This window comes from Chionomys nivalis, chromosome 3 (genome assembly GCF_950005125.1).
Source record: "Chionomys nivalis chromosome 3, mChiNiv1.1, whole genome shotgun sequence".
NCBI lineage: Eukaryota > Metazoa > Chordata > Mammalia > Rodentia > Cricetidae > Chionomys > Chionomys nivalis.
Genome location: NC_080088.1, coordinates 123,999,009 through 124,012,439, shown reverse-complemented (window position 1 = coordinate 124,012,439; position 13,431 = coordinate 123,999,009). Strand labels below are relative to the sequence as shown.

At 44.6% G+C, this 13,431-nt stretch overlaps 1 protein-coding gene across 1 annotated transcript in view; it reads right to left on the bottom strand.

The window, feature by feature from the left end:
- The window catches only part of LOC130871432 (RIMS-binding protein 2-like), a 179,640-nt gene that overhangs the window by 128,900 nt on the left and 37,309 nt on the right, over nucleotides 1-13,431 (bottom strand). Inside the window, 3 exon segments of the mRNA XM_057764767.1 lie at nucleotides 7,434-7,788; nucleotides 7,791-8,240; nucleotides 12,228-12,337. Of these exon segments, the coding sequence (XP_057620750.1) occupies nucleotides 7,434-7,788; nucleotides 7,791-8,240; nucleotides 12,228-12,337 (915 nt within the window).

Sequence of the window (13,431 nt, the reverse complement as noted above, 5' to 3'; positions counted from 1 at the left end):
TCAGATTCTGAAGACACCATAGAGAAAATAAACGGACTGATCAAAGAAAACACCAAAACCAACAAATTCTCATCACAAAACATTCAGGAAATATGGGACACAATAAAAAGACCAAACCTAAGAATAATAGGGATAGAAGAAGGAGAAGAGGCACAGCTCAAAGGTCCAGAAAACATTTTTAACAAAATTATGGAAGAAAACTTCCCCAACATAGAGAAAGATATTCCTTTGAATATTCAAAAAGCATACAGAACACCAAACAGACTGGATCAAAAAAAAAAAGTCCCCTCGCCATATAATAATCAAAACACAAAATATAAAGATTAAAGAAAGAATATTAAGAGCTGCAAAGAAAAAGGCCAATTAACTTATAAAGGTAAACCGATCAGACTTACACCGGACTTCTCTATGGAAAACCATGAAAGCCAGAAGGTCCTGGATAGAGGTACTACAGAAACTAAGAGACCATGGATACAAACCCAAACTACTATACCCAGCCAAGCTATCGTTCACTATCAATGGAGAAAACAAGACATTCCAGGATAAGAACAAATTTAAACAATACATTGCCACAAATCCAGCCCTACAGAATGTAATAGAAGGAAAATCACAACCCAAGGAATCCAACATTGCCAACACTGTCTACAACAACCCAGGCATCTAGCGACCCTTCAACAGCACAACTCAAAGAAGGGAGACACACAAACTCGTCTACCAAAAGCAATAAGAATAACCGGAGTTAAAAACCACTGGTCATTAATATCACTTAATATTAATGGTCTCAATTCACCAATAAAAAGGCACAGGCTAGCTGGGCGGTGGTGGCGCACGCCTTTAATCCCAGCACTGGGGAGGCAGAGGCAGGCGGATCTCTGTGAGTTCGAGACCAGCCTGGTCTACAAGAGCTAGTTCCAGGACAGGGTCCAAAACCACAGAGAAACCCTGTCTCGAAAAACAAAACAAAAAACAAACAAACAAACAAAAAAAGGCACAGGCTAAGAGATTGGATACGAAAAAGGATCCAACAGTCTGCTGTTTGCAAGAAACTCATCTCAACCACAAAGACAGGCATCTACTCAGAGTAAAGGGTTGGGAAAAGGTTTTTCAAGCAAATGGTCCTAAAGACAAAAGCAGGTGTGGCCATACTAATTTCTAACAAAACTGACTTCAAACTAAAATCAATCAGAAGAGATCGAGAGGGACTCTATACTCATAACAGGAACAATTCAGCAGGATGAAGTCTCAATCCTGAATATCTATGCCCCTAATATAAAAGCACCCACTTATGTAAAAGAAATATTGCTAAAACTCAAGGCAGACATCAAATCACACACACTAGTAGTAGGAGACTTCAACACACCTCTCTCACCAATGGACAGGTCAATCAGACAGAAACCTAGTAGAGAATTAAGAGAATTGTTGGAGGTAATGAAGCAAATGGACTTAACAGACATCTATAGAACACTCCACCCAAATAGGAAAGAATACACCTTCTTCTCTGCAGCTCATGGAACCTTCTCGAAAATTGACCACATACTTGGAAACAAAGGAAACCTCCAAAGATACAAAAAAATATCAGTGTCCACCTGTGTCTTATCAGATCAGCACGGATTAAAGTTAAAAGGCACCAACAATGCTACCCCCAGAAAGCTGACAAACTCATGGAAACTGAACAGTCAACTACTGAACCACACCTGGGTCAAGGAAGAAATTAAGAAAGAAATTAAAGTCTTCCTTGAATTTAATGAAAACAAAGAGACAACATACTCAAACCTATGGGACACGATGAAAGCAGTGCTAAGAGGAAAGTTCATAGCACTAAGTGCCCACTTAAAGAAAACAGAGAAAGCATACATTGGGGACTTAACAGCACACCTGAAAGCTCTAGAAAAAAAGAAGCAGACGCGCCCAGGAGGAGTAGAAGACTGGAAATAATCAAACTGAGGGCAGAAATCAACAAAATAGAAACACAGAAAACAGTCCAAAGAATCAATGAAACAAAAAGTTGGTTCTTGGAGAAAATCAACAAGATTGACAAACCCCTATCCAAACTAATTAAACGACAGAGAGAGAACACGCAAATAAATAAGATCAGAAATGAAAAGGGGGACATAACCACAGACACAGAGGAAATTCAGAGAATCATTAGATCTTACTACAAAAGCCTGTATGCCACAAAACTGGAAAATGCAAAAGAAATGGACACTTTTTTGGATAAGTACCATATACCAAACCTAAACAAAGACCAGGTGAGCAATCTAAATAGACCTGTTAATTGCGAAGAATTAGAAACAGTTATCAAAAATCTCCCTTCCAAAAAAAGCCCAGGACCAGATGGTTTCAATGCAGAATTCTACCAGAACTTCCAAGAAGAGCTAATACCTATACTCCTTAATGTATTTCACATTATAGAAACAGAAGAGTCATTGCCAAATTCCTTTTATGAAGCTACAGTTACCCTGATACCAAAACCAAACAAAGACCCAACCAAGAAAGAGAATTACAGGCCTATCTCACTCATGAACATCGACGCAAAAATTCTCAATAAAATACTGGCAAACCGAATCCAAGAACACATTAGAAAAGTTATCCATTATGATCAAGAAGGCTTCATTCCAGAGATGCAGGGCTGGTTCAACATACGCAAATCTATCAATGTAATCAACCATATAAATAAACTGAAAGAAAAAAAACATATGATCATTTCATTAGATGCTGAAAATGCATTCGACAAAATTCAACACTCCTTTATGATAAAGGTCTTGGAGAGATTAGGCATACAAGGGTCATACCTAAATATAATAAAAGCTATTTACAGCAAGCCGACAGCTAACATTAAATTAAACGGAGAAAAACTCAAAGCCATCCCACTAGAATCAGGAACACGACAAGGATGTCCACTCTCTCCATACCTCTTCAATATGGTGCTTGAAGTTCTAGCAATAGCAATAAGACAACATAAGAGGATCAAGTGGATCCATATTGGAAAGGAAGAAGTTAAGCTTTCATTATTTGCAGATGATATGATAGTATACATAAGCGACCCCAAAAACTCTACCAAAGAACTCCTACAGCTGATAAACACCTTTGGGAATGTGGCAGGTTACAAAATCAACTCCAAAAAATCAGTTGCCTTCCTATACACTAAGGATAAGGAAGCAGAGAGGGAATTCAGAGAAGCATCACCTTTCATGATAGCCAGAAATAGCATAAAATATCTTGGGGTAACTCTGACCAAGGAAGTGAAAGATCTATTTGGCAAGAACTTTAAGTCTTTGAAGAAAGAAATTGAAGAGGACACCAGAAAATGGAAGGACCTCCCTTGCTCTTGGATTGGGAGGATCAACATAGTAAAAATGGCAATTCTACCAAAAGCAATCTATAGATTCAATGCAATCCCCATCAAAATCCCATCAAAATTCTTCACAGATCTGGAGAAGACAATAATCAACTTTATATGGAAAAACAAAAAACCCAGGATAGCCAAAACAATCTTATACAATAAAGGATCGTCTGGAGGCATTACCATCCCTGACTTCAAACTCTATTACAGAGCTACAGTATTGAAAACAGCTTGGTACTGGCATAAAAGCAGAGAAGTCGACCAATGGAATCGAATAGAAGACCCTGACTTTAGCCCACAAACCTATGAACACCTGATTTTCAATAAAGGAGCTAAAAGTATACAATGGAAAAAAGAGAGCATCTTCAACAAATTGTGCTGGCAAAACTGGATGTCGATCCGTAGAAGAATGAAAATAGATCCATATCTATCACCATGCACAAAACTCAAGTCCAAATGGATTAAAGACCTCAATATCAGTCCAAACACACTGAACCTGATAGAAGAGAAAGTGGGAAGTACTCTACAACACATGGGCACAGGAGACCACTTCCTACGTATAATCCCAGCAGCACAAACACTAAGGACATCATTGAATAAATGGGACCCTTTGAGACTGAGAAGCTTCTGTAAAGCAAAGGACACTGTCACTAAGACAGAAAGGCAACCCACTGACTGGGAGAGGATCTTCACCAACCCCGCAACTGACAAAGGTCTGATCTCCAAAATATATAAAGAACTCAAGAAATTAGACCGTAAAAGGTTAATCAATCCAATTATAAAATGGGGCACTGAGCTGAACAGAGACTTTTCAACAGAAGAAGTTCAAATGGCCAAAAGACACTTAAGATCGTGCTCAACTTCCTTAGCAATCAGGGAAATGCAAATCAAGACAACATTAAGATACCATCTTACACCTGTCAGAATGGCTAAAATCAAAAACACCAATGATAGCCTTTGTTGGAGAGGTTGTGGAGAAAGGGGCACTCTCATCCATTGCTGGTGGGAATGCAAACTTGTGCAACCACTCTGGAAAGCAGTGTGGCGGTTCTCAGGAAAGTCGGGTTCAACCTACCTCTCAACCCAGCAATACCACTATTGGGAATATACCCAAGAGATGCCCTAACATACAACAAAAGTATATGCTCAACTATGTTCATAGCAGCATTGTTTGTAATAGCCAGAACCTGGAAACAACCTAGATGCCCTTCAATGGAAGAATGGATGAAGAAAGTATGGAATATATACATATTAAAGTACTACTCAGCAGTAAAAAACAATGACTTCTTGAATTTTGCATACAAATGGACGGAAATAGAAAACACTATCCTGAGTGAGTTAAGCCAGACCCAAAAAGAGGAACATGGGATGTACTCACTCATATTTGGTTTCTAGCCATAAATAAAGGACATTGAGACTATAATTCGTGATTCTAGAGAAGCTAAATAAGAAGGTGAACCCAAAGAAAAACATATAAGTATCCTCCTGAATATTAACCTTCATTAGGCGATGAAAGAAGACAGAGACAGAGACCAACATTGGAGCACTGGACTGAAGTCTCACGATCCAAAAGAGGAGCAGAAGGAGAGAGAGCACGAGCAAGGAACTCAGGACCGCGAGGGGTGCACCCACACACTGAGGCAATGGGGATGTTCTATCGGGAACTCACCAAGGCCAGCTGGCCGGGGTCTGAAAAAGCATGGGACAAAACCGGTCTCGCTGAACATAACGGACAATGAGGACTACTGAGAACTGAAGAACAATGGCAATGGGTTCTTGATCATATTGCACGTAATGGCTTTGTGGGAGCCCAGGTAGTTTGGATGCTCACCTTAATAAACCTGGATGGAGGTGGGTTGTCCTTCGACCTCCCACAGGGCAGGGAAACCTGCTTGCTCTTTGGGCTGAGGAGGGAGGAAGACTTGATTGGGGGAGGAGGGAAAAATGGGAGGTGGTGGCGGGGAAGAGGCAGAAATCTTTAATAATTAAATAAATTAATTAATAAAAAAATTAAAGAAAAAGAAAATTTAATTCAATCTTGATAAAATTCTGGGAACACTGGGGATAGAAAGGAAGTGTCAAACTCCGATGAAGAGCAGTGTTCTACCTTCCTTTCTGTGGTTGTGATAGACACTGACGAAAAAGACCAACTTGGATAAGGAACAGGTTTATTTGGCTTATACTTCTAGGTCTTGTCCCATCACTGAGGGACTTCATGGCAGGAACTCAAGCAGGAACTTGATGCAGAAGTCACAGAGCACAGCGGAACACTGATTACTGGCTGGTTCTCTGGCTCATATTCAACTAACTCTCTTACACAGCCTATGGCTACCCACCTAGGGAATGGTACCTCCTGCAGTGGGCTGGGTCCTCTTATACCAATTAACAACCAAGACAATCTCCCACAGACAAGCCCACAGACCAATGTGGTCTAAGCATCTCAAGGCTCTCCTCCCATATGAGTCTAGACTGTGTCAAGTTGACAGTTAAACCTAACTAGAGTTATGTGTAACTAGTTAGGGTTCCTGTGACCAATGGCCAACAAGAAACAATTCTACAGTTTTCTTCATCAGAGTCAAAAGCCAGCAACAAGGCAATGGTGGCCAGCAGGAATCATGAGCCAATGGCGATTCTTTTCTTTCTTTTTTTAAAAAATTTATTTCTTTATTTCTTTATTAAAGATTTCTGCCTCCTCCCCGCCACCGCCTCCCATTTCCCTCCCCCTCCCCCAGTCAAGTCCCCCTCCCTCGTCAGCCCTAAGAGCAATCAGGGTTCCCTGCCATGTGGGAAATCCAAGGACCACCCACCTCCATCCAGGTCTAGTAAGGTGAGCATCCAAACTGCCTAGGCTCCCACAAAGCCAGTATGTGCAGTAGGATCAAGCACCCATTGCCATTGTTCTTGAGTTCTCAGTAGTCCTCATTGTCCGCTATGTTGAGCGAGTCCGATTTTATCCCATGCTTTTTAGACCCAGTCCAGCTGGCCTTGGTGAATTCCCGATAGATCATCCCCATTGTCTCAGTGTGTGGGTGCACCTTCTAGATCAGAACTCTGTTGCAATTAAAGGACCCATTGTAGTTGCATGGGAAGACACTAGCAGGGACAATGCCTTCTCTCACCAAGTTCTCCCTTTACTTGGAACTTATTTCACCCTCAATTCCAGAACATCCCTCCTAGGCAGGCTGCATAAATAGACCCATGGTGACAGGGTCAATGGTCACTTCTTTACATCTTCCCTTAACCAGGGACCTGTACATGGGTGTGACCAAGTTTTTATGGCATACTTTGGTTTCTTTCTCATCTTCTTCCTGAGGATGGTCACACTGGGCTGGCAGACACCATCCAGCCTTTTATTCTTCTCTCGGACATACAAACACCCTTGAGTGTATATACGCAAGTGTGTGCCCTGCACTTGTGTGGACTGCCTCAGCTTACATACCTACTAGGATGCACATAGCAGCCACCAATATCACAAACACTCCAGGACACCGAAGTGACAACTCATTAATGTAAGGGCACAGGGTCCTGTCTATACCAGGAGACCTCCAGGAGCCTGATGTGCCCTGTACCCAAGAGTATTGGAGAGGACGAGAGGGAGTACACTATCTCCAAGTTACAGCCAAGAAGGCAGAGGAGTCAGTTTTGCCCTGTGGTGGCATCAGCAGACAGCTTCATTTTTTTGTACCGTTCATCAGTATTCATTTATAATCAAAACCAAGAGAGGACAGCAGTAGAAGCATGGGCTCTTACACTCATGATCTCCCTTGTGTTATCAGAGGAGGTATGAGGTGTAAGATGTGGCTTTCCAGTCCCAGAGGTGGCCCTGTTGCCCTCCTGTCTATTACAGGACAGCCCCTGACAGATCAAGTGCTAAGGACACATCCTCGGATGCAAAGGACACATCCCCAGATGCTAGCCAAGAGCCAACTCTAAACCCATGAGCAGGTACCCATGCTCTGAACTTCCCATGGGGATCTGAAGGTTTTCAAGGATAACACAGACTCCTATGGTCACCTCCTCTTGCCTTTCCCTACCCGTGCAGGGTGTGCGCTGGCATCCTTTCATTACAGAACCCCCCCGAGGATATGGCTCACCTGCAGGCAGTGTGGAGAACTCCACACAGGCCTCCTTCTTCTCCCTCTGCTCCAGGGGCAGCTGCCAGGGCATCTGGTGGGGCTGGGCCAAGACCTTCACCTTGTAAGCCATATTAGGCCTGAGGTTGAAGAACTGATACTTGTACCTGGTGGCCTTCAAGATGTCCAGTTCCTCCTCGTTGAGGAAGATGGCATGGCTGTAGTTGCTGTTGGTAGGCAGCCAGGAGAGCTGAGCAGAGATCTGTGTGATGTTGTCCACACGTAGCTGAGATGGCGCTACGACTACATCCTTGTCCACCAGCAGCGTGCACTGTAGCTCGTCCGAGTTGCCCCGGCTCGTGACGCACTGCGGTAGGTGCAGGCGGCTGTGTTCAGTTTTTCGATCAATGCCTTGGTTCTCCTACCCAGGGCGAGGCTCATGCGTGTCTCCTTGTCTACCAGCACGTTATAACTGCTCACGGTGCCTCAGCCGGGTGGTACAGCGGGGGGCTCCCAGCCCACGATGACACTTTTGGCAAGCTGTTTGATAAGGGTAATTTTCCTAGGGTAAGGCACAATGTCTTCTCCGATGTCATCGATGCTCATGTCCAGAGTCCCCCCACCACTGTCGGTGACGCCCGAGTCCACTTGAGTTGGGGAGTGAAGGTGAAGGATACTCTCACGCTCCAGGCTGATGCCAGAATGATTGAGAAAGTTCTGGTCCTGCTCACTCCCCAGAGTACCAGCCAGTCGTGACTCATTGTCTTGGATAAAATCCACAAAGTTGGAGGGCACCAAGCCCCTCTGCCCATCCAACAGCTTCCCTGTTGGATACAAGAACAGATATCACTCACCATCCCCCAGGGCCCTGGGCACCACAGCACTGGCACAGCAAAGCATCTCAGGCAGTCACATGCTTAGCCCCTCCATACCCTCTGTCTGCAATAACCCCATCCATCACCAAGTTTGATTTCCTCAGCCAGAGCTATGAGAATCTGCGTGTACACACCAAGCACGCTCTGGTAGAAGGGAAGCTGTTCAATAGGGATTAAAAGCTCATGTTGACTGAATGCCCAGCACTGGGAAAACCCCAGCACACAGTCAATAAATGTCAGGATAAACAATCATGTCAAATCCATGGCTTTGGGAGATGAACAAATGTCTTTTGTTTTTGATCATATGATCGATGGTGTGAATAGGGGTCTATTTACCCAGCTCCCTGCTGGGTAAATCATCAGAGCACCTATTATCCACCTGATGTGAGATTAAAAACACTGAATTGGTTGTCAAAGTGTCAGAGATAATCAGGTGATGTGGGATTTCCCCTGTGTATGCTGTGAATACCATTGGTTAATAAAGAAACTGGCTTGGCCTCATAGGGTAGAACAGAGCTAGGTGAGGAAAACTAAACTGAATGCTGGGAAAAAGAAAGCATGGAGCCACTGCCGGATACAGACGTGCTGAAACTTTACTGGTAGGCCACGACCTCGTGGTGATGCACAGATTAATGGAGATGGGGTTAAACTAAGATGTAAAATGTAAGAGTTAGCAAATAAGAAGCTAAGCTAATGGGCCAAGCAATGATTTAAATAATATGGTTTCTGTGTGATTATTTCAGGAGTCTGGACAGCTGGAAGATGAACAAGGGACCTTCTTACAACAATCAGGGTTGTTATTAATTTGTGTGGCATAAGCCACAGGTGACTTTTTGTGGAGGGTGGCCTTTTTTATTCTGGAATTCAGTTGAATTCCGTGTGTGTGTGTGTGTGTGCTCTTGGATAAATGGTGCTCACATGGATGCTAGTAGTCAAAGGAGACTATATAGAAGAGCTAAGGACTCCAGCGCACATACACACACACACACACACACACACAAAACTATTCTTCATAACATACCTTCCAAGAGAGGCCATGTTGCCCCAGGAGACTGGGGCACCATGACCATTGGATTTTCCCCTACCCAGATCCCCCCTGCCTTAGAGGATCTTTGACATGGCCTGTAGAGGGCAAGTCAGCTACCTAATTAGGGTTTGTATTCTGTTCCCAACCTCTACTTAGGGTATAGTCTTGAGGCAGTCAATCCTTGGCACCAAAGACAGTCTGGTACGTGGAAGTAATGATGGTAATGATATTGGTAATAATAATGATAATAATAATAGTGTTGGTGGTGGTGAGGATGGTTGTGGTGGTGGTAATACTAATAATACGGTAGTGATGGTGATATGGTAATATTGCTGATGATGATAATGGTGGTGCTGGCAATGATGAGAAGGATACTGGTGGTAATGATGATGGTGGTGATAATAATGGTCATGGTGACAATGGTGATTATGATAGTGGTGATGTTGATGAGGAGCATGATGGTGGTGGTACTGGAGATGGAGGTGATAAGGGTATTTATGATGGTGGGGATGATGATGACAGTATCTAACATTTACTGAGCTATAGTCATGTACAAGCCTATATTACAAGCACTTCCTAGCAGTCAATCCATCTTCCAGACAGAAAAGTGAGAGCTATCGCTGTTCTGCAATGGAAAAGATTGAGCCACAGAGAATAGAAGCAAGTCCCACTGTAATACAGCCTATCAAAACCTGAGTCTGGAACCCATTTGAGTGAGGCTCTTGGAACCTTTTAGTGGGCATAATGCATGATGGGAAAGTTTCAAGGACTTCAACCAGGTCATCTGGCAGTCGCACTGGGCATGCTGTTGACCCTAAGGTGAGATCTGCTGGGGCTGCACAGCCAGGGAGAGGGTTGTCCACTGACTTGGCCTCAGCTTATAATGTCACAGCAGCAATGCAACCTCCTATAAGTGGGCATCCAGAAAGTGAGTTCTGGAGCTCCCATATACTGAGAAGCAACACAAGCTCACACAAGAGAAGACTAGTTCAACAAAAGTCCCTTCCACTCAGAAGACCAGAACAAGACAGGCTTTCCCACATAGCAGAAGGGCCAGGGGATAGACAACTCCCATCTAGAATCAGAAAGCAGGGTCTGGAGAGATGGCTCGATGCTGAAGAGCATGAGCTGCTCATCCAGAGGACCTGGGCTCGATTCCTAGCACCCACTGTTGTGCTTTCCGGTCCCTTTAAGGGACAAGCCACGCCCACTCCCATTACCTCTGACCTGCCCGCCGCCATCTTGCCCCTTCCCTCTTTTGCTTCCTTGGCATGTGCACGCGTTCTCTCTGTCTCTCTCTCTTTCCTTTATCTCTTCTCTATCTCCTCTCTCTCTCTCTCTCTCTCTGCCTCTCTCCCTCAATAAAATGCTTTATGCCTATCTTTGTGTTTATGTGTCTGTTACCTGCCACCACCGGCCGCACGGCACATGCCCTCCCACTGGTGGGAAACTGTAGCTGCTTGTCACCTGGCAGGCCCCGCCAGCCCGCCTCGGAGAACGTTTTAAGAATAACACCCACACCATGACTCAAAACCACCTGCAATTCTAGTTTCAGGGGATCTGATGTCCTCTTCAGGTCTCCACAGGCACTACACACATGTGGTGCACAGACATACATGCAGACCAAACATCCATATACATAAAATAAGAATAAAATAAAACCAGAAAGCTGATTGTGGGCAATAGCACCATTGTCAGGCGAAAAGGCAATGAAACTGAGGCCTTCTGGGTAGACAGAGTCCAGGTCCTTTCTGCAGATTCTAGAGGTGAGTAGGATGGGAAGGGGGTGTCAGGGTATGAGGCTGGGCCCCTGAGCTAACAAGAGTCTCGAGGCCTCTGAGAATGGGAAAATCACACTCAGTGAGGTCACGTCATGACTGCACCACAGAGGACAAAGATGGGCACTTTGGGGAACACAGTGGCCCTTAGTATTCACTAATCCTCTGTCCTCAGAATATGGAAAAGGTTTTTTAAAAATAAATAAGATTGGGGTCAAGATCATGATGGGGAAACCCAGAGAGACAGCTGACCTGAGCTCATGGACTCTAGACCTACAGCCAGGGAGCCTGCATGAGACCGACCTAGGCCCTCTGCATGTGGGTGACCATGTGTAGTTTGGTCTGTTTGTGAGACCCCTAACAGTGAGACCAGGATCTGTCCCTGTTACATGAGCCAGATTTTTGGAACCTATTCCCTATGGTGGGTTGCCTTGCTCAACCTTGATGTAGGAGAGAGAAGCTGGCCCTGCCTCAACTTGGTATGACAGGCATTGTTGACTTCCATGCGAGGCCTTATGCTTTCTGAGAGTGGATGGTGGGGGTAGAAAGGAGGTGTGTGGAGGGAACTGGAGGAGATAAGGGAGGGGAAACTGTGGTTGGTATGTAAAATTAAAAATTAAAAAAATAGGTTTATCTGTATAGAACATGTACAGAGTCTACAGTCTGATTGTTGTTGGTAGGGATTTTCATTGTGTGTGTTAGAAGCCATCTAGGAAGGAGTCCCAGTGCGCAGAAGGTACCCAGGCTATGTGCAAACACCTCACGATTTTAAAAGGGCCTCAAGCATCCTTGAGGTTGAATGTCGACCTGATCCCCATGGATAATGAAAGGTGACAGCAAAGCATCTATCAGCGTCAGTGTCAGCCCGCAGCTGCCCAGGAGCTCTGCCAAGATGAACACTCAGGGCTCCCAAGTGCCAGCCATCTACTGCCATTAACACTCAGAAAACCAGCTCCACTCTCCTGGCAATCATCACAGAGGGAGACTGGGACCTCTGGGAATTGGGAGGGACAGAACAGAGAGCAAGCAGCCAGGAGCATGAGGGAACCCGGCACATCTCCCAGGGTTCGGGCAGGCTGGTCTTCTGCCTGGAACAAGTCAGTGCCCACCAACCGCAGCACATTCACAGACCTTCATAGAATCCATCCTCATCCATGTCTCCATAGACGTAGAGGTACTTTCCTGCCGTGAGAGGCAGCTCGGCTTCCGGGTTCTCATTGGGCCCATCAAAGGGGTTGTAGCTGCGGGAAGAAGCAGTTTGCATGTTAGTGGCCCTGGCCATGGTCTCCAGTATATGGTTCCTTATACCTGTTACATGTCAAATGGTGTCACAGCTCACTTAGTGAGATCCCATGTCTCCTCTCCAGCATCCTCTGGCTGGCACACACCAATGGTTAAAGGTAATTCTGAAGCCACAAGAGCTCTTTGAATCTGAGGACATCTTGTCCAGACATCTTGCTCCCATGTGTCTCTTTCACCTGAACTACACATTTCCAAATTAGTGAGCTACTATGAACAGAGTGAAGGCTGTTGCTTTTGTTCTTTGTGATTTATTTCTTTATGTGTAGGTGTCTGGGTGTGTATATGTGCACATGTGTGTTCAGTATCTGTGGGAGCCAGAAGAGGGCACTGGATCCCTTTGAACTTGAGTTACAGGCGATTGTGAGCTGCCTTATGTGGTTACTTGGAACTGAACCTGTGTCTGCAGGGAGGGCATTCAGTGCTCTTGACAGCTGAGCAGTCATCTCTCCAGTCCAATTATGTTGCCTTTAAACAAAGATTAGCTAACTGAGGTAGAACAGCACTGCACATACTACTTACCATGTTTTTTCACCTTACTATATAGGATTTCATATTTCTATCCCAACAAGTCTGCCATTGCCTTTTTAGTTTAAGTATAGTAGCCCACTGTTGAAGTCACCAAACTTTATGGAACTGTTTTTCTAAAGTCAGATGTAGACCCTGCTTCTACCTCCTGACTAACAATGCATTCAGTGTCCTGGCTAATGTCCTTATAACATATCTTTGAACACTTGCACAAGGAAAGACATTCTAAAAACTGCATTTGCTTGATCAATGGTATGTTCTACTGAAGACTTCTAAGATATGATGCCTGGGATTTGGGCAAGAGAGTAGAGGGGTAATTGGAGGCATCAGTGGAGGAGGCTCTGGACACGGTCTCCCCTGTGACATTCTGTTTGACACTTGTTGTGTCCCCTATAAATATCTGCCACAAGTCTCAGCCTCTGACCTCTATGAATGTGGCCTCATTTGCCAAGAAGTTCCTACATGTATCACCCAGGTGAGAGGATATCACACTGGCCAGGGTGGACAT